This window comes from Ursus maritimus, unplaced genomic scaffold (assembly GCF_017311325.1).
Source record: "Ursus maritimus isolate PB19 unplaced genomic scaffold, ASM1731132v1 scaffold_32, whole genome shotgun sequence".
Classification (NCBI taxonomy): Eukaryota; Metazoa; Chordata; class Mammalia; order Carnivora; family Ursidae; genus Ursus; species Ursus maritimus.
Window position 1 is genome coordinate 9,712,322 of NW_024425786.1, and position 21,438 is coordinate 9,733,759.

General features: G+C 49.1%; 1 protein-coding gene across 3 annotated transcripts in view; it reads left to right on the forward strand.

The window, feature by feature from the left end:
* Positions 1 to 21,438, forward strand: part of PRDM2 (PR/SET domain 2) — a 119,380-nt gene that overhangs the window by 79,045 nt on the left and 18,897 nt on the right. For 2 of the 3 annotated variants that reach the window (XM_040645800.1, XM_040645798.1), the window contains exon 8: positions 446 to 4,826. In XM_040645800.1, coding sequence (XP_040501734.1) covers positions 446 to 4,826 — 4,381 coding nt within the window. Of the gene's footprint in view, positions 1 to 445; positions 4,827 to 4,940; positions 9,607 to 21,438 lie in introns of those variants that run through there. The other variant, XM_040645799.1, reaches the window with a different exon arrangement.

The following is a 21,438-nucleotide window of genomic DNA, read 5'->3' on the forward strand; positions in this document are numbered from 1 at the left end:
AGCCCAGTGTGGGGCTCGAACCTAGGACCCTGGGATCATGACCTGAGCCTAAGGCAGACGCTTAACTGACTGGGCCACCCAGGTGCACCTCCAACACAGTTCTAGGTCCTACAGTTTCTGTCAACAAAATTGTATTTATATGTGTGACTGAACACAGAAGAGATTCGAAGCTCCACGTGGGCACACGGCTCACGTATGTATCCTTACCGCACAGAGTGTGGCCTGGTATGTAGCAGGCACTCTAAATATTTGTTGAGTAAATGAACAGAATGGATTCCTATCTAGTATAGCTTTATAAATGGGGAGGTAGAGCTTTCTATTGCTGATCATAGTCTCCCATACACATCTTCGGTGATAAGAGAAATGTCTTGAATAGTAAGAATTGATAGTAAAGTCGCTCGTTTTTGACCTCATGCTCATGCTTCTGTTTCCCTGTGCTTTCTAGGTCCCAAAGAAGAGGATGAGAAGCCTTCAGCCTCAGTGGTGGAGCAGACAGCCGTTCTTCAGGAGGCGGTTAGTCAGGATGTGCTTCCGGAACTAGTAGTCCCCCCCACTGCCTGTGAGCCCCACACAGAACCAGACGGGAAGCCAGAAGCCACGAACTGTGAGGTGAATGATTTGGAGGAGGAGGAGGAAGAGGAAGAGGACGAAGATGACGAGCTGGAGGAAGAGGGGGAGGAAGAAGCTGACGTGACAAATGAGAGTTCTGTGAAAGAGCCAGAAATACGATGTGATGAGAAGCCAGAAGATTTATTGGAAGAACCAAAAAATGTTTCAAAAGAAACGCTTGTAGGCTCTCTAGAGGTTCCACCTGTTACCAGAACTCCCAAAACTAAAGAGGAGGCCAACGGCGATATATTCGAGACATTTCTGTTTCCATGTCAGCATTGTGAGAGGAAGTTCACGACCAAACAGGGCCTCGAACGTCACATGCACATCCACATATCCACAGTCAATCATGCTTTCAAGTGCAAGTACTGTGGGAAAGCGTTTGGCACGCAGATCAACAGGAGGAGGCATGAGCGGCGCCACGAGGCGGGGCTGAAGCGGAAGCCCAGCCTCGCGCTCCAGCCGCCCGAAGACCCGGCTGATGGCAGAGTACCCGGTGACAGCGCTGCTGCGAACGATGACTTGCCTCCTTCTGGCCTTGGGCAGGACGCTCTGCTCTCGCATTCAGAGAAAGCCCCCCTGGAAACTGTCAATTCTTCTGTCGTGGAAGAGAATGGGGAAGTTAAAGAGCTTCATCCGTGCAAATACTGTAAGAAGGTTTTTGGAACGCACACTAACATGAGACGGCACCAGCGCAGGGTGCACGAGCGCCATCTGATTCCCAAGGGCGTGCGGCGGAAAGGGGGCCTCCTGGAGGAGCCGCACCCGCCCGCAGAGCAGGCCCCGCCGGCCCAGAGCGTCTACGTGCCCAGCACAGAGCCGGAGGAGGACGGGGAGGCAGATGATGTGTACATCATGGATATCTCCAGCAATATCTCTGAAAACCTAAAGTTCTATATTGATGGCAAAATTCAGACCAGCAGCAGCACGAGTAACTGTGATGTCATCGAGATGGAGTCCAGCTCTGCAGACTTGTATGGGATAAATTGTCTGCTTACTCCTGTTACGGTGGAGATCACCCAAAATGTAAAGACCACACAGGCCTCTATAGCAGATGATCTTCCTAAAGAGCCTTCCAGCGGCACAAACAGCGAGTCCAAGAAACGGAGAACCGCGAGTCCTCCCGTGCTACCTAAAATCAAAGCCGAGACAGAGGCCGACCCCTCGGTGCCCTCGTGCTCCTTACTGCCTCTCAGTATAGCCACGTCGGAGGCAGTGTCTTTCCACAAAGAGAAAAGTGTGTACTTGTCATCGAAACTCAAACAACTTCTTCAGACCCAGGACAAGCTGCCTCCTCCTGCAGGCATTTCAGCGAGCGAAATACCGAAGTTAGGGCCCGTTTGTGTGTCCGCTCCCGCATCGATGCTCCCCGTGACCTCGAGTAGGTTTAAGCGGCGGACCAGTTCTCCTCCCAGTTCCCCACAACACAGTCCTGCCCTTCGAGACTTTGGAAAGCAAAGCGACGGCAAAGCAGCATGGCCTGATGGAGTTCTGGGTTCCAAAAAGCCCAAATTAGAAAGTCATAGCAACTCACCCGCGTGGAGTCTATCTGGGAGAGAGGAGAGAGAAGCTGTGAGCCCGCCATGCTTTGACGAATATAAAGTATCTAAGGAGTGGGCAGCCAGTTCTACCTTTAGCAATGTGTGCAACCAGCAGCCCCTGGATTTATCCAGCGGCGTCAAACAGAAGGCTGAGGGCACAGGCAAGACTCTGGTCCAGTGGGAATCTGTATTAGATCTCAGTGTGCATAAGAAGCCTTGCAGTGACTCCGAAGGCAAGGAGGTCAAAGAAAACCATTTGGTGCAGCCAGCCTGCAGTGCCGTAAAGAAGAAGAAACCCACCACCTGCATGCTGCAGAAGGTTCTTCTCAATGAGTACAACGGCCTCGATTTACCTGTAGAGAGTGCTGCGGATGTGACCCGGAGCCCGAGTCCTTGTCAGTCCCTGGACCCCCAGCCAGATGCTGGCCTTGGCCCGGACTCCAGTTTATCGGCCCCTGTGGTTGAGTCCCCACCCACTGTCTCTCCTTCCTCGCCTGCCCTACAGACCTCTTCCCTTTCTTCTGGGCAACTGCCTCCTCTCTTGATCCCAACACACCCCTCTTCCCCCCCAGCGTGTCCTCCCGTGTTGACTGTTGCCACGTCACCGCCGCCACTCCTTCCTACTGTCCCTCTTCCGGTCCCCTCTTCCGAGGCATCTCCCCGTCCATGTCCCTCTCCGCTCTCGAATGCCACCGTGCAGTCCCCACTTCCCATTCTCTCTCCTACAGTGTCTCCGTCACCATCTCCCATCCCTTCCGTGGAGCCACTCACGTCTGCTGCTTCGCCCGGACCCCCGACCCTTTCCTCGTCGTCTTCCTCGTCTTCTTCCTCTTCTTCCTTCTCCTCTTCTTCTTCCTCCTCTTCCCCCTCGCCGCCACCGCTCTCAGCAGTATCATCTGTTGTTTCCTCTGGGGATAATCTGGAAGTTTCTCTCCCCATGATAACTTTCAAGCAGGAGGAACTAGAGAATGACGATCTGAAACCCAGGGAAGAACCCCAGTCAGCAGTTGAACAGGAGATTGTTCAGGAAACATTCAACAAAAACTTTGTCTGCAATGTCTGTGAATCACCTTTTCTTTCCATTAAAGATCTAACCAAACATTTATCTGTCCATGCTGAAGAATGGCCCTTCAAATGTGAATTTTGTGTGCAGCTCTTTAAGGCTAAAACTGATCTGTCAGAACATCGCTTTTTGCTTCATGGAGTTGGGAATATCTTTGTGTGTTCAGTTTGTAAAAAGGAATTTGCTTTTTTGTGCAATTTGCAGCAGCACCAGCGAGATCTCCACCCAGACAAGGTGTGCACCCACCATGAGTTTGAAAGTGGCACCCTGAGGCCCCAGAACTTCACCGATCCCAGCAAGGCCCATAGAGAGCATATGCAAAGTTTGCCAGACGATCCTTTAGAAACGTCGAAAGAAGAAGAAGAGCTGAATGATTCCTCCGAAGAGCTTTACACAACCATAAAAATAATGGCTTCTGGCATAAAAACGAAAGACCCAGATGTCCGACTGGGCCTCAATCAGCATTACCCGAGCTTTAAACCGCCCCCATTTCAGTACCATCACCGAAACCCCATGGGCATCGGCGTGACGGCCACAAATTTCACTACACACAATATTCCACAGACGTTCACCACTGCCATTCGCTGCACCAAGTGCGGGAAAGGTGTCGACAACATGCCGGAGTTACACAAACACATCCTGGCGTGTGCTTCTGCCAGTGACAAGAAGAGGTATACCCCTAAGAAAAACCCAGTCCCCTTGAAACAGACTGTACAGCCCAAAAACGGTGTGGTGGTTCTAGATAACTCCGGGAAGAACGCCTTCAGACGAATGGGACAGCCCAAAAGACTGAACTTTAGTGTCGAGCTCAGCAAAATGTCCTCGAACAAGCTCAAACTAAACGCGTTGAAGAAAAAAAACCAGCTTGTCCAGAAAGCAATCCTTCAGAAAAACAAATCTGCGAAGCAGAAGGCCGACTTCAAAACGGCCTGCGAGTCGTCCTCGCACATCTGCCCGTACTGTAACAGGGAGTTCACGTACATCGGCAGCCTGAACAAACACGCCGCCTTCAGCTGTCCCAAAAAACCACTCTCTCCCTCCAAAAAAAAAGCTTCCCACTCATCCAAGAAAGGCGGGCACTCCTCACCTGCAAGTAGTGACAAGAGCAGCAGCAGCCACCGCCGCCGGACGGCGGACGCAGAGATTAAGATGCAAAGCGTGCAGGCCCCTCTGGGCAAGACCAGAGCGCGCAGCTCGGGCCCCGCACCGGTCCCGCTGCCCTCCTCGTCCTTCAGGTCCAAGCAGAATGTCAAATTTGCAGCTTCGGTCAAGTCCAAAAAGCCAAGCTCCTCCTTAAGGAACTCAAGCCCGATCAGAATGGCCAAAATAACTCATGTTGAGGGGAAAAAGCCCAAAGCTGTGGCCAAGAACCATTCTGCTCAGCTCGCGAGCAAGACGTCCCGGGGCCTGCACGTGCGGGTCCAGAAGAGCAAAGCTGTCTTGCAGAGCAAATCTGCTTTGGCCAGTAAGAAAAGAACAGACCGGTTCAATGTAAAATCTAGAGAACGGAGTGGGGGACCGGTCACCCGAAGCCTCCAGCTGGCAGCCTCTGCCGACCCGGGGGACAACAGGAGGGAGGACAGCGGTGGCAAGCAGGAGCTGAAGGACTTCAGGTAAGCCGAGTCTTCCAGGGCCAGAGGAAGTCCGAGCTGACGAGCGCGGGGGGGAAGACGGTTGGAAGAAAACAATATTCTTGCCCAATGGCCATTTTTTCCTTTTTCCTGTAGAATTTTGACATAAGCATTTAAAGGAAGTAGCTGTTGGTTCAGTTGGAGGCACGAAGAAGGGTCACTGCTTTGGCTGCCTCAGACCTGAATTCCCAGCTTTTGTGTCAGACCTAGGACTCACCGAGTGGTACCGTTTCTTTAATGGGGCTGGTTGTGAATTGAATTTGAAACCATAAAAAAGCTGTCAAAAGATAAAATTCTATTACGAAAAGATGAAATTCTCTCACACTTCCTTCATATCTTGGGTAATATCTCAGTGTCACTTTGTATTATTTCCGGATCATAGATCTTGCTCGTGGTTAAGGTTGGATCACCGAGTTCGTTGAAACCACATTGCAGTCTTGTTTAATATTTTTGTGACTGGAGCATAGTTATAGTAATTGAGCAAGCTTTTATTATTCATGCTTTCTTTTTATAGTGTTTTAATTTGAAAAAGTTGCCTCATTGGTTAAAACAAACACATGAAAACACCGTACTCCTTTTAAGATGCCTTAGGTCCCCCCCCCTCCTGTCTCCAGACGTAGGATAGGAAACAGGCCAGATGCCAAAGAAAGGGGAGGAGGGAGCTCTGAGAGCCTTGCAGTGGGGGCAGAACCTGGCAGGTCCCACAGGCAGGTGTGGCAGCCCAGGGCAGGTCGGCTCCACATGTCAGCGCGTGTGTTCCCCCAGTAATGGCGGAAGAATTCATCTTCGGTTGGAGGTGATTTCACTGTTTTATTCTGTGTCCTCCCTGTATTAAGAACTGTTCTCCGTGACACATTAAAAACACAGGGCAATAGTTAAATTTGTCATACTGACTTTTCAGACTTTCCAAGTTACTCAAGTAACCCGAGCTGATGTGCGTTCTCAGAATCCCTGTTTCCTGGATAATGGCTCCAGGTGAATCCCATGTAAAAGAGTCAACATCAGATAGAATTTCTGCAAAATACTTTAAAATCTTGTCCTTTCAGAGTGATGAGCTGCTCGGCTCTGGGCTTTCTTGGCTCTAACTTTCCGTGTCTGAAAACTCTCTGGTGTTTCAGGCAAATCGTTAGAATGAATATTCTGGAGAGTGACTGCCATTTTGGAGAGGTCATGAGGACTCAGGTGCTGTTACCACTGCACACTTGATGCGTGAAGTTCTTGGTGCTGGTGTGCCTTAAGTCGTGGCTAAAGAAAGGTGTAGATAAGGGTCATCAGCCAAGGCTGATTGGAATGATTGACTAGGAATGAAGGGTCACATTTTTAAAAATGTGGTGAGTGAACTAACAAATCTGTCACGGTAGTTCCGATTCGGCGTCTGGTCTCTGGCCGTGGCGTATGCATAATATAGCATCTTGGAGCTTAGCCCTGCTGAAAATACGCACCTGTTTCTCAGCTGTTCAAGCTGCCCGCCTGTAGCAGTTTAACTGTGTACCTGTTTGTACTCTGTGTTCTGGAAGTTCCACAACAGGACGTTCTTGAACCGAGTCCTTTTCAAGGTTAAAGAACCAGAAAATGCCATCATTTTCACGGACTGTACTAAAAAACATCCCCCGGGTGGTTGATGCTTTAGAATGTACTATGTGCATCCCTTTTTGTCTGCAGTGTTAACCTGAAAGAATCACTCATTTTGTACTGGATCCCGTTTATACAATGCAAGGGTGAGGTTATGAAAAATTAAAGTACTATAAAGTTAAACTCTGTGAGTAAGTGTACACGTATGAAGTTCATTCACTTGGCCTCTTACTCATCCAGTGCTTTTTGAAGAACTCTGAAAACTGCAAAGGACCAAAGTGCCTAATAAAATTGTGTCTCTCTTCTTTGCTCCAGTTAATTTTCATTATTTTGCTTTATTTGATAGTTAACAGAGGGTTCCATTGCTGGAATGGATTTGGCCTAAGAGGAAACACTGAAGAGTCTGATAAGAAAACAGCTGTTGTTTCTAACGGGTAGATGGTGGCAGCAGGCCTCCCCTCCCCGGTAGCAGCCCCTGGTGGCAGGAGTCGCTGGCATTGTACTGTGGGCACATCTGAATGAAGGACGTGTGTCTTGCACGGGGGGCTGCTTACAGGTGACCATAAATTTGTGAAGTGTTTTTGGGACGTGAAAAAACCAGCACGTTCCGTAGGACATCATTGTTTAATTATCTGCACCCAAGAGTGGGCATTCCTTCCGAGAGTTTGTTGTGGTCTTCTTCGCACCTTGTTGTGCATTTACTCTAAAACTGGGATTTCTAAGCTCCGGCCTGGGGAGGGTGGGGGTTCATCACTGTCCAGCCCAGGGCTTTTAGAAAGCCGACCTCATCCTCCCTCCTTGTTGGGTGTATTACACTGGAAAGGAATTGTTTTTGCGGTAGTCTTCGTCCCTTCTCAGTGTATTTCTGCTCGTAGATTTTATTCAGGGATGATTTCATGGTGCATGTTTGGAAGGAGTGGCTTTGCCTTAGTTTTTTTTCAGTGATGTTGCTTTACTTAGCCCGTTGCATATTCAAGGACTTGCACCAGCCTGGCCGCACATCCCTTTCCTGTGTGTCTCATCCTAACAAACTGTGATTAAGAGCTAGTCCCCAGCACTCAGACATATTACATTTGAATGCCAGTTGAGGATTCCACAGTTTCTCAAGCCATGTGAATGAAGTCAGAGTTTCCCATTGAATGCTGAGGGCTCAGCAGAATTGGCCAGTTGGTCATTTCCTGGAGCACAAGACATTGTGCCAGTCAGGGTGTAAAAAAGACATGTGTTTCCAATCCTCTTCTTAGCACAAGGCAGCAGAGGACACCAGGCATACCACCCATCTTTAGATTGTCCCAGGACAACTGTCAGCCCAGCGTACCCTACCCTGTGGTGGGCTCACCTCTCACAGTCAGCGGCCAGAGCCCAACTGCGTGTTGTGGGACTGGAGTTAGATCTCTTGCTGAGGGCTCATTTCCACCGATGGAAAGACGAGGAAAGAGATACATTCTCCGCTCCTAGCCATCTTTGGTCTTTGTAAATTTCAAGGTGTTCTTACGTTCTTTACTGCTCCTTTTAGAGCAACTTAAAAAAAAATACCGTGTTCCCATTAAACACTTAAAGATGGAGAAGCAACATGAAATACCAGACTGTGTTTTCCTGTTGGCCATGAATAGATTTAAAAAAATACCATGATGCTAAGTTTTCACATACCTGCCTCTGCCACACACGACTCCAAAGAGACCTGCTTGTGGTCCCTCCTAGCCTCTCTTGAGTAGGATACCCAAGTTCCCGTGTACCTTCAGAGCCCTTCTGTTGCTGTCAAAACGACATTTGTTGAATAGTCTATGCACCGTTCCCTTAACACCGTCAGGTCATGTCAGGTGATGTTACGTTGCCATTCATCTTCAGTTTCCTTATTTTCTAGGAGCCTCCTGTAGAAAAGCCCCCCAGACAAAGCAAACTGTAATTGACTAAATAAAGATATTGCATGCTTAACTTAGGATAAGTACTACGGCCAAGGATATGAGATACACCACGCTTGCAAGACCAGTTGAAGCTGACTCAAAAATCCTAACACACGACTGACTGTCAGCAGGTTTTTCGCTGCCCTGGTTAGGGTTGGGTCTCTGCTGCTTTGCTGGAGCCTGGCACGTGTGCTGGGCTCCCGGGCGATCGGGGTATGAAGAGGAGGGCATGTCGCCACGGTACTGGGGGCTCAGATCGGAGCGCAGCCCTGGGTCTTGGCACACAGCAGAGAAAGGAATGATTGGAACTTAACTTTGCAGACCAGGTTCTGGTTTATGAGTAGTTCTCTGTAGATTTCAGGGATGACAAATTCTGATGCACTCATTCTAAAATGTTCTGGTCACACACCAGCTCTTGATGCCTTTCTTTTAAATGAGTTATATACAGAGAGGCATTTAGCTTCTCTCAGCTTGTTTGTTCTTTTATTTTTGTTTTTTAAATATATATCAGAAGCAGATTGCCAGCATAATGGAGAGGAAACCAGATTGGATATGGACTTTTTTTTTTTTTTTAATGCTTCTTCCAGTGTCGTGTTCATATATCCAAATGGACATTATCCTCTCAGATGATTATCTGGCACTAACTTATAACTATTATATTATCGGAGACTATGTAGCAATATGTCCGCAGCCAGGATACGCCACAGGCCTCTATACATGTATGTCTACACGTAAGTATGTGAATGAATTTACATGCCAGGTTTTACACTTCCGTCTCTAAAAGAGAGAGCAAAAAACCCGCAAATTGGCCTCGTCCTGAGTGGATGTGTCATTTCTCTGTGCATTCTATGCCTTCCCCTTAATTGATGACTGAGTTGGTGGAAAATGGCTTGGTTTTATTCATGTTGTGTTTTGTTCTCAACTTTAAAAGTAATCTACCTCTGAAAATGTGTAGTTTGATGCTTGTTTGGTGAATTTGTGCCACTTTAACCCTTTCGCGACCATTCCCATTTTGTTACATTTCTGTTATGGGGACTTTATGTTGAAATGTTGTACAAAGCATTTGTAGCAGTTTAAAAATAAAATATTTAAAATTATTTAAATTGTTTTGGACACTTCAATTGTATTATATGTGATTTACATTTTCCATTTTTGTTGGAGTTGTTAATCTGGAGAGTGTTCTTGTATTGAAGTTTGCTGTTAGTTATTTTATTGTTTCTTGTTGGAGAGTGATATAAAAGACTATTCTAATGAAAACATTAAAATTTACAATTTGACATACAAAAGGGTTGTCCGTTGATTTTAACCAATGTAGCCTTGAGAGAGAGAGGGAGGGTCCTTATAGACAGGCATGCCCGTTGCTCTTCTTCCCTTCTGACATGAAAGAAATCATTGGAGCTTGTCAGATGTATAAGAAGTGTTTTTATGTTATTGCTAGCCAGCACTTAATAACTAGAGGGAATTCAAGTGATACGTTTTATATAATTGTAACCAATAAAAACACTTTCTAAACCCTTGTGAAAGGACTGCTTTTGTACATCCTTGGGAGCAGTTGAGGAAGAGGAAGGGGGGCCGCTCAGGAGCGGTCGGGTCGGAGGCTGCCCTCGGTAGGAAGTGCGGCGCGTAGAGTCCACCCAGACGACCTCTCTTCAATGGTTCCAATTTGGCATTCACCGAATGTTGGTTACACTGCTTATATCCCATCGAGAGGGTAGACATGCAGTCGGGACAGTGGTGCTGAGAAGTACCTTGTGAACTTACTTTGCTAAGAGGGAAATAAAGAATTTCGTGTGTGGGGTCTCGGCTTCATCTGTGCTTGTTAACAGCTTGCTTTGGGGATTTTTCTTTTTAAGAATCCCTGGAAGAAGAAACCAGTTGTAACGTTTGTATTAAGCTTATATGGAATTGGTGGTTTTTTTTTTTTTTTAATTAAAAATGAATATAAGTTTCATAAAGTTCAAAATTCCTTTCTCTGTGAGTTACTGCATTTGAGGGAACGGTGGTGAAGCCGAAGGTGTGATCAGCCTCCCTTGGCCACATGGTCCCGTCTCTGGCTTACCATCCTTACCGTACTCCGCTGTTAGTGAAACCCAGGGGGAGGGGGCAGGTGTGGAGGAGGCGAGGGCTTGACGGAGCCTCAGAACGCCTTTCCAGAGCCCTTGTTTCAAATGTTCTGCTAAGCTGGGTGCTCAGGTCACCCAGTGCCCTGTTGACGAGTTGGGCCTTGTGCCTTGTGAGATCGAGCACCAGACAGGAGAAGTGGGTTTCCATCTTGGCCCGAGTTCTCGCCATTCATCCATCCCTCCACGTGCCAGTGAACAGGCATGTGACAGGTGACCTCTGTGTCCCTGCTGTGGCTGGCTTCGCCTTGGGCAAGTTCTTTTACTTTCTGGATCTTAGTTCCCAATCTGCTTAGCAGGGAATGGGCTAGATAGTCTCTGAGTTTTCCTTGCAGAAGGAGGAGGTCTTTTTTTTTACTGGGTTTGGTTACTCACACACTATCTCACTGGACCGAAAGAGCAGGGCCAGGTCTGGCTCTTTGGGACCTGGGTGCTGACAGCAGTGCCGGAGCGTGACAGGCGCGCGGACATCGACTCAGTGGAAGAGTCCCCAGAAGTCCAGTAACTCCCACCCCACCAGGAACAAGCTGCCCCCCGTCTGCTTGCTTTTGCTCTTCGTGGAGGCAAACATTTTAAAAAATTCAAAAGGCTAGTAATCGAAGCCTTATGTTTCTGCTCTTTTGAAGCACCTCTCACTGTTTCTGATTACAAACCCCTCTCTGGGCTGGCTGTTTTAATTTGGTTGATTCAGGTGCTTTCTAGCAAGATGTTACACAGAATCACATGAATTTATCGAGCACCTACCATATACCAGGGCTGTGTTCGGGTGCTTACATTATATCAGTGGACCAAAGTTGCGGCCCTCGTGGAACTTAAGTTTGCTTGGTGGTCTCCCCTATTTATACTTCCTATTGAAAACGTTGTCACTCTGTCACAGTTCTCCAAAGGCTGGGTGGTTAAGAAGCCACCTCTGGCTTCGTATTTGAGGGTGGATATCTAGAGGACTGCCATCTTTTAATACTTACTTTAAAGTGACTCTTTTAAAATGATAGCTCATTTCCTGTATTTGAAACTTAGGTGGATTTTGATTTGCTATCAAACCTTCAAACGGATTGATTTATATCCATACAAGAAGTGTAAATGGCCCTTGACCCTGAAAGTGGATTGCAGTGCAGGTGAGTGACAGAAAGACGGCCTTGGATACCAAGGCCACATTTAAAGACCTGGCTGAAGGTTAGAGGAAGTGGTTTGCCATTTGTCATTTTTTTGGAGACCTGCTGGCCTATGTCCTCTTCCCTACCTGGTGTGGCCCCAGCCCTGCTGCTCCCACTTCTGGATCTCATCTTTCAGTGACTGTCCCCCTGAAGCACCATTGAGGGTGTATTCTAGAGCGTGGAGAGAGAGGGAGTCATCCTGAGATAGTTGGGAGGTTGGAGCGGCAGTGACTGGTACGCTGGTCGGGCGTGCCTGGCTGTCATAAGACAAGCCACAGCCCTGCCCTCTCGTGCAGTGGTTCTCCCACAACCCCCAGAGGTGCTAAGCTCCCAGCTCCAAAGCCCCGCAACCAGCTTTTTAAAGTAGACCGCGGGCAGGGCCTGGGTAGTCTGTCGTTTAAAGCCTCAGGTAATTTAGTGCAGGGTGCAGACTTCTGAAGTGAGGTGGGAGGAATGATAACGAATGTATGTGGCTCTTCATTGCTCAAGCACTCGTGTGCTTCCTGCGTGCTGTCTCTCTGCCCCATTTTTCTGAAGGCAGGGGTGCGGTGGGGTGGGGAGGGTGACAGGCTCGAGCCCTGGGCTGTAGAAAAGTATGTGTACTTAATGGAAAGAAGAGGTGATAGGCCACGAGGGGAAGAGGAAGGCTGGCGGGTTGTGCAGTTTCTTAGCCAGTATTACAAGGTGGTAGCCCCTATTGGGTCCCTCCCTCTGGACGCTTTGACCTTTTCCTGGGAGTTTGCCTATAAGATGCAGGACCTTTAAGTGCACAGTGCTAGGAGATAAAAATATAGTAGGAGCAAGGTCCGGATTGGTGAGCGTGATGACCTCCATATTACTGTTAAAATTCTTTTTAGACAAAATGAAAACTGTCAAAAAAAAGATTGGAACAGAGCTTGAGGTTGGAGTGGGTGCGACAAAGGGGAAAATGTGAACTGCTCATTGACCCGTCCGTTGGGGCCATAAGGCCCAGTCTTCTGCTCGGGAACCGTCCAGGCTTCCCCACTGTGGATCCCCCCCATCCCGCTTCCATCCACGTAGTACACCCCAGCTCTTCCTCCAACCTCCTGCCCCTGTGCTGCTTCCTCTCCAGGTGGTTTTGGAAACGACCTGGTAAGGCTCTTTGTGTTTGTTTTAGCTTTTGAGTGCTTTCTGTGCTTGAGGGACTGTGCTAAGTAAGCGTCTTTCAGACTCGACAGTAAGACCTTGAAGTTGGTATCGTGTGCAGATGGGGAAATAGACCCCGGGGTGGGGGAGCGATTTTGTTCAGAGGTCCTACCACTCTCAAGTAGCAAGTTGGGATTTGAGCTGCCATCCTTTTGATCATGTTTATAGTTGTATATATTTCTTAAAGCTTTATTTCTCTGAATGTAGAATACAGGCCTTGATACCTTCTCTACTCAGGGCTTTCTGGCTTAGTGAACAAACAGAATCATCACTGAGGGTAGGGAGTGTTCCTGGTGCAGCCAGAGTGCAGATAGTCAGGAGCTGCCCCCGACGAGCCGCGTCCAGCTTCACTCTGACTGTGGAATATGCCTCTACCCGCTGTGGACCTTGCAGCTCCGACCGGCTTTGTAGGTCATTCTGCTTAATCAAGAAAAATCTGCTTAATAGGAACCGAGCTTGTTACAATAATACCCTTTGATTTTGAAAGTGGTCCCAAGGAAGGCACCTGGGGGTCATCAGGAGTCCTCCTCAGATGTCACTGGAGAACCTTGCCCTGTCGGGCATTAGCTCAGGAGGATAGTTGATCCAGACTTGCCTTCCCCCCTCAGCCCAGTGCAGAGCAAAGGGTTAAGTTTCTGCCGGTAGTTACTTTTGAAGTATAGGATTAGAGCCTGGAGGGTATGTGTAGGTTTTATTTACTTTCTGCATTAAGAATAAGAATTGGGGAAAACTGTCATGACTCTGCATTAAATTACTTGCAGTTGCAAAAGTGACTTTCTGTTGTGAGCCACGAACATGGTCTTGGAAGTACTTTTATTTTAAGAGAAAACTTGCTGAACTGTTGGGATAATAGCATTTGTACATGCTTCTGTTTTCTGCCTCACTGGGACTAGCTGGATTCCCTTTCAGCTGCCTCATATAGAAAGTGACCTGAAATTGAGGCGGATGTTCCAGAAAACAAAATATTTTATGGAAGGAGTTAGTGCCTAAATGTGCCTTCCCATGTCCTGCTAGTCGCCCACTGCAGGAAGCCAAAGCACCCGCCCGATGAGGGGGGCATTTCACTGATGAGAGAAAGCTACGGATGGATTTTAAAGTACGGGTCTGTACCCTGAGTCAGAACACGTTGAAGTGAGGCGTATTTCCGTATCCATCCGTGGTTGGACAGGCACCTACGGTATGATCTGGAATTGTGCTTGGATAACTCCCAAGTCTTAGTGTTGAATCTAAACGTAAATTTTAAATAGGAATCATTAAAAAAAGACCTGGTGTCTGTTGTACAGGTAAGTTAATAACCAAAGGGGATTAGGCCTTAGGATACAGTTGTGGCAATTTTAATTTTTAATTTAAAAGTAAGAATTCAGTTGAAGATAATTGTGTTTGTTTTAGTATTTAATAATTGCCCAGAATATACTATTTTAATATTCTCTCTTGGAATGGAGTTATTTGAGACTCACATGGGTTTGATTTTCCCTTGCAGTAACATTCTCCTCTCACTTGCTTTTTATAATCACATCCAAACCTTGCCAGCCCAGCTCGAGTTCAGGAACATTTTCAGATGGCTTCTATTTCCAAGCTATTATTGGACTTGAGAATTTAGGCACATTCTCCTGTAGTGTTTCAGTGGGTCAGCCATTCAGAAAACCTCTTTAATGGCCAGTGTGTGTCATGAAGGCATCGGGCTGCAGGTCTGATGGACTCTGCCTGCGTCCCGGGCCCCGAGAGGGCCCTGGGGTGTAGCTGGCCGCCTCAGGGTGCAGGAGGGTGGGTGCTCCTGGCCGAGCTCGTGTGCCAGCCCCGTTCTGAGTGCTTTGCAGGGCTTACCTGCCCTGAAGCTCTCCCACCATGTGAGGGACATAGCGTTCTCATTTACAGATACATCGACCAAAGGTGAGGGGCATCGGCACCTGGATTATGTCCCAGAGCTGTAAGTGGAGCCCACAAACGGCCATGTGATTCCAGTCTCTTCACCACAGTGACCCCACCCGCTTCACTGTGCCCCTCGGTTTTACACAGCTGTGGTGTCTCCCAAATGACCGTTGATGATGTCATCGCCCCAACAGGGGTTTTGTTGAAGAGGTTGTATAACACAGTGGGAATAAACATGGGCCTTGAGCCCTCGTGCGCTGTCTTAATACCCCCGGGTACCACTCGTAACCCAGGTGGGCCTGCTGCTGGCTGAGCCTCGGCCGCCTCGCCTGAGGGTGGCTGTATCCAGAGAGGTGGGCTGTGTGCCTAATAGAAGGATTGAGTAGGTGACGGCTGTGCTGGTGCTGGTGGTTGTGAGTTCTCCCCGCCCCACAAAGGAGGCCCACGGCCTGGTGGCCATCCCGGGGGGAAGGGGTGGGACTTGCATGATGGTGATCCTTGTGGAACTTTTAGAAGAGGCTCCTGAAGAAACTTATTTTATTTTATTTATTTAAAGATTTACTTATTTGAGAGAGAGGGTGGTGTGGAGGGGCACAGGGAGAGGAAGAGAGAGAATCTTAAGCAGGCTCCATGCTCAGCACCGAGCCTGACACAGGGATCAATCTCAGGACCTTGAGATCACAACCTGAGCCGAAACCAAGAGTCGGACATTTAACTGACTGAGCCACTCAGGAACCCTCCCCCCCCCCCTTTTTAAGATTTATTTATTTATTTGAGAGCGAGAGAGCTGCTCGTACTTTTAAAGGCTGTGGAAGAAAAGGATTCCTTCATGGCAGCTGACAGACATCAGTTCCTATTTCCCAGAACAGATGGTCACTACCTTTGGTGAGATTAGAACTTTTGTCAGAATTTTAGAAACTCCTAAAGCCTTCCTAGGTGGGCACCTTCCCTCCATTGGGGCACACGCACCCTGGCCTCCTGGGAGCCCCTCATGGGAGCCGCGTGGGCCCATGTAGGGCTTCAGCCCAGGGTGGCCAACCATGATCACGCAAGAATGGAATTCAAGGTTCAGAACTTTCTGATGGCCTCTGGTCTTCTGCACAGGATAGTGTGGTGCAGGCCAGCAGTGGCCTGATTTTGAGGTTTCACTGTGATTTCATCGCAGGCGATGGAATGTATGTAGGGGTGTTGATTGGCTCTGGATCTGGAGCTGCTGAGCAGCTGTCACCTCCTCCAGGAAGCCTTCCCTGACCATCCAATTGGACATACTGCCCTGGGTCCCAGTTTTCCTTTCTGCAAAATCGCAGTAGTGATCTGACCGCAAAGGAGGGGCGTGAAGACAGCAGATGAGCCTGTGAGGACCACAGACGCGGCCTGCTGTAGTACGGGGCGTCGGACACGGTGGCGGCTAGACAGTGAAAGACGCCCTCCCGAAGGTTCACTTGAATGTGACTGAAGGTTGTGGCTGGTGCTCAAAGCTCACTTGCCACGTAGGAGATTATATATGATGGCACAGGGTGCGGAAGCTGGGTCGCTCCCTCGTCATGCTCTGCCTCTGCCCAGAGGGGTGAGGAGCTGCCGGCCCTGCTGCCACCGACCCCCGGGCCTTCGCTGCGTCTGAGCCAGGCCGGGGCTGCGTCCTTTCTACGTCAGGCACCCCCACCTCAGAAATAAAGAGACGGAGCTCTCAGGACAACGATTTTTCAAATCAGGGTGAGGAAAAAGCAGACTAATTTTATCACCTCTCCGCTTAAGGTTATTTCTCTTAGTTTTGAATTTCAAACCCAACATGGAAATTTTTAAAAGCCAAGTTCAGAAGAAAACCTTCATTAGCTCTGTAAAATCATGAAAACCCAACCAGGGAACCCCAGTTCATTGAAATAATAATTATGTAAGAACGATCGCTGTTAACTTTAACGAGCTTGCTAGCCACCGTTTTCAGGGCTTTTCATAGATTCTCCCATGTGATCATTACGACGACTCTACGAAGTCAGTCCTTTTGTGTTCTCCCATTTTACAGGCAGGGACCCGTGGCACAGAGAGGTGAGGCCGTTTGCTTGAGGTCACAGCAGTGTGGCTCCAAGTCTGTCAGGAGTCTGTTCCCTCTCTTCCCCGCAGGTCTGGGAGTGAAGCCCCCACCCTTCCTGCTTCTTCCTCCAATGGCCTGTCCTTTAAGAAGCAGGGAGGAGACATGCTTTATTAGTCCGCGGCTGCCCACGTGTGGACAAGAAGCACCCGCTCACTCAGACGTGCTAACCCTGATGGAGGTGAACACAGCTCTGGGCCCTTCCTGGCCCCGCTGTGTTTGGTGTGTTGGGAGACAGGACTGAGTAGTGGCAGCTAACCTGGTGTTCGGCCCATCTGCACAGCTTGGTTGGGGAAGGAGCAGACCCACATGCTGAGTGGTTCAGACAGTCAAACCTAGCTTCCTAGTGTCCCTCTTTGTCCCCTTCTATTTGCACGGAAATCTTCCCAAGCCGTGGTTGGCAAGTTAGGGTTCCCCTATGTGCGTGGGGAGCAGCTGCCTCGTGCCACGCAGGCTTGCCTCGGAGGTGGGGTCGCGCTCGGGGAGAGGGCCGGGCTCAGAGCCTGTTGTCTGCCTCAGATGCAGGAGGGGGTGCTGGTGCCGGGAGTTGGCTATCTCTGGTCCCACCTATCTGCTGCTTCCCTGCCATTAGAAACTACACTGGACAGAATTTCACCTTTCTGTGCAGGCTGAAGGTAACCAATTACTACTTCGTTGTGGAAAAGTGATGCCCTCGGAGACAGGTTGGGCATACAGGACGCTGAAGCTTCTTGAGAGGATGTACTGCTCACCGTCCCCTTTCCTGTCCTTTATGGAGCCTGTCTGCACTCCCCATGTCCCCAGCTAGGCTTCTGTTAATCGTCTGTGGGCGAGGAAGCTCGATAGCAGTCCTGTTGATACTGTATGCAAACAGAGAGGTGCTAGGCCGTGACAGAACACCCAAGGACCGACCTCGTGTGCACAGTGCGCTAGTGCCAGAACGTGGCTTTTCTGGCGTGACTTGGCTACTCATTTAAATAGGTCTTGGCTCTTGGTTCTTTGTGGGCGAGTGATGTTGCTGGACAGCTGACCTTGGGAGAGGAGAGTGTTAGGTGTAACAAACATACAGACAGCTTTTTCTCTTGAGCTCCTAAAGCACACGTGAGTTAGAGAAATGCTTTGTGAGAGAACGATGAGAATGGGTGGTGTCTGCACACTCCTGGGCGGCCGAGGTGTGCTGGCAGGCTCTGGAACAGAACAGTTTTCTCTTTACCTGATGCCCGCCCTTTATGTCTGAGGACGTACTTTATCTAGTGGTAGGTGCCAACCAGTGGTTGGCTCACCATCTCCTCACTTGGCCCACAAGCTTTCCTCTTTTTCCAGATCCTGCTCCAGAAGCTTTCCAGAATTTCTCTAATAACCAGTGCAGAGGTTTGTGGGTATTTTATACTCCTCTCTATCATTTATATTTAGATTCTTGACTGAATTTTACTAGCAAGTTCGGTGAAAACCTGTGTTAACTGCTTTGGCGTAGGAACCACACTTTTTTTTTTTTTTTTTTTTTAAGAGAGCGTGAGCAGGAGGTGGGGTCTCGGGGAGAGGCAGAGGGAGGGTGGGGGAGAGAGAATTCTAAAGCTCCACGCTCAGCATGGAGCCTGACTCAGGGCTGGATCTCACAACCCTGCCATCATGACCTGAGCGAAATCAAGAGCTGGATGCTTAACCGACGGGGCCACCCAGGCGCTCCCGGAACCAACCATTTTGATGCATCTCAGTGAACTGGTGCCGGATACTGTAGTTGAAGTAGGTGCTGTTGTAAATGACGTCATCACCATAATTAGTATGCGTATGTCCTTCATAAAGATCCAGATACAGCCTGTTCGTGCCAGCTGACAGCAGGTGTTGTATTAAGGCGCTGTCCGGAATTGTGTTGGGCAGGGCGTAGCTGAGGCCGGGGAGTGTTCTGCTGGCCGTCTGTGTATTGTCTTGTTAACTGCAGTTTGAGGAGCTGCGTTGCCTCAAGATGTTCCCAGGTGCGTGAAGGGGCCGGAGTTTACCTCGCCAGCATGTTCCCTTTGTGGACCCCTGCGTCAAAACCCACCCGGGAGGCTTACTTAAAATTCCCGACCAATTAAACTATGATCTCCTGGGTGGGTCTTTGAAATCTTTTTTATCAGCTGCTCAGAATAGTCTTAGGCAGACTCAGGAGTTCTCCTCTGGGTCTTGAAAAAGCACAAGTGACATGGTATCACCCCATCTCGTTATTTCATTTGCTTCCAGTCTTCATTTGAAATTATTTTGTTTATAAGCAATATCGTTGATGTAGCATCTTCCAGTTTTCAGAAACTTCTCTTACATTTCTCCTTAATCCTAATAACCACCCCATGACAAGGAGTAGGGCTGCCCCACAGGTGGGGACACTTCTAAGTGTCAGAGCCCCGGTGGAAGTGAGAATTTTCTGCCTTGGCCATTGTTGCTCTTTGTGTATCTTTCTGAGGGGGAGAGATGACCCTTGGCTCTTACCTGGTGTAGTCTTGGTACCTGCCAGTGCGCGTTCACTGGTCCCCAGCACCTGTGCAGCACCGAGCACGTATGTAGTCGGTGCTCACTCAGTGTCTGTGCAATAAAAAGCCGGGGGGGGGGGAGGGGAGAAAAAATCTCTAGGAATAATAGAGTTAAAGTTACCACTCCGCTTAGCGGACCCTAACTTAGGACTTTTTGGCTTCAGGTATGAATTTGGGGGCACTTAATTGTCAGCAACTGAATAGAGAGCGTCACTTGCAGAAGTAAATGACGAGTTGAGGTCAGGTTGAAAGAAAAGGATTGGTTATTTGGCGATAATTAGTCAGCATTAAAGTGTTGCCACCTCACTGCATCGTCCTCCAGGTTAAGGATGCATAGCGAAAGCTGATCGAGAAACCAGAGGCCAGAAAGAGGTTGTATGCTGAAGTCCAGTGTAGCTGCCAGCTCATTGATTCAACGATATTAGGGAAGTTCTGCGCCAGTACACACACAAGCTGCCTGTGACTGTCGCCGAGCATCCTGAACTTGGTGGGGGGTGGAACTATCCAAATATTCCTTCACGTTTTTAAAAACTTCCTTCAAATTATTGGCTCTGAAAGTAGGGTCACCCTTCCTCTGTCACCAGCTTTAATTCTGCCTCCTGATACCCAACGTCTCCTAAGGGGTCCCTCACTTGTAGAACCTTCAAAATACACGGCAATGGAAGATACTCTTGCGTGTGTTGTGTGTTTTTATTTTTGTTTAGAATAGCGAACTCCTTCCTCTTTGATTTCCCCGCGTCGTACACATGTGATGGGGTTGTGCCGAACCAGGCTGTTCCCCCACCGGGTCTCAGCATCACTCACCATGGCCTTTTCCCCGCTCACTGGCGTTCAAGCTGCTGGGTGATGTGATCCCGCCGCCGCCGTCACAGGATGGTGCGTGCTCCATGAAGGAGGCCCTGGGCTCTCCCGTGTGCTCGTCCGTCTTCGCGTCCAGTGTGGTCACCGCCACCTAAGGAATGGCGTGAGGACGTCTTGCAGAGTGCCGGGCCTGCCAGGGCGGGTGCTACCAGGAATCTTTCAGAACTTCTGGTACGATACCAGCTGGGGATCAACTGAAATACAGTTGAAGTTCAATCAGTGTTTCATTGAATCAACCCTCCCTGTTGACGGATGCTGTGCGTTCCCTCCGGAACGCATCGTGACGACACCCGCAGGGAGAGCCCTTGCTCTTCCTTCCCAGCGGTCAAGTTCAGTGCCGCCAAAAGTCAGCTGTGTCTGTTCCCAGCCCTGTTCCTGCCACTGTACTCCTGTGACTCATTGACATAGTATCCAAACCGACACAGTATGAGCATGGAGCTGTTACGCTTAGAAAGGCGCACAGTAATGCGCTTAAAAGTTGTCAACCAGTTAGGTGTGGATGAGAAGCCATTAAGAATTTGCATGAAGGCATAGGAAGGTTTTGCACTCTGATTGCCTTTATAAGTGACTTAACATTTTTGGCCCCACTTTAAACAGTATCCGGAAATCACAGGCAGTGCATCACGGGTGCAATTTAGTCGGGAAAGACAGTGCAAGTCTTGGGCCTCCATCCATTCCTTCCGCTACCCATCCATTCAGGAGCGGATGTCGGGGCGCTGTGTGCCAGGCACTGTTACGGGTGTAGCAGTGTCCGAAGCTGGTGTTCTGTGGGGGCAGGGGCGGGGAGGCAGACCGTGGACAAGCAAGGGGCTGCATGGAATGTCGGGAGGTGAGTGCTGTGGACAGAAGTACAACAGCGAAATGGGGATAGATCTGAAGTCAGAATGGGGGCTACCATTTAAAATGGGGAGGGGTCAGAGAAAGCCTGGCTGAAAAGGGGAACATTTAAGCAAAGACTTGGAAGTGAGGAAGGAAGCGTGGGGACCTAGGGAGGAAAGCAGTTGGCAGAAGGAATAACAAGTACAAAGGTCCTGAGGCAGAAGCATCCCTGGCATGCTCCGGGAACCCTGGGGGAGGCCAGCTTGGCTGGAGGGGAACACGGGAGAGGAGGGGAGTAGGGGGTGAAGTCAGGGAGGTAACCAGGAGCTACTGCAGCCGTTGTAAGGACTTCCCTTGTACTGAGTGAGTGAAAGGCATTGGAGGGCTCTGAGGGGAAGAGTACTAGGGGATGGCTTGCCTTTGAAAAGAAGCTCTCTTGCTGATCTGTTAAGGATCGACGGAAAGGAGCCAAGACTAGACATAGAGACTAGGAAGGGGATGCTGTGACCCAGGTGAGGAATGTTGCAGTTGGATGGGAGTGTGGCAGTGGAGGTACGAG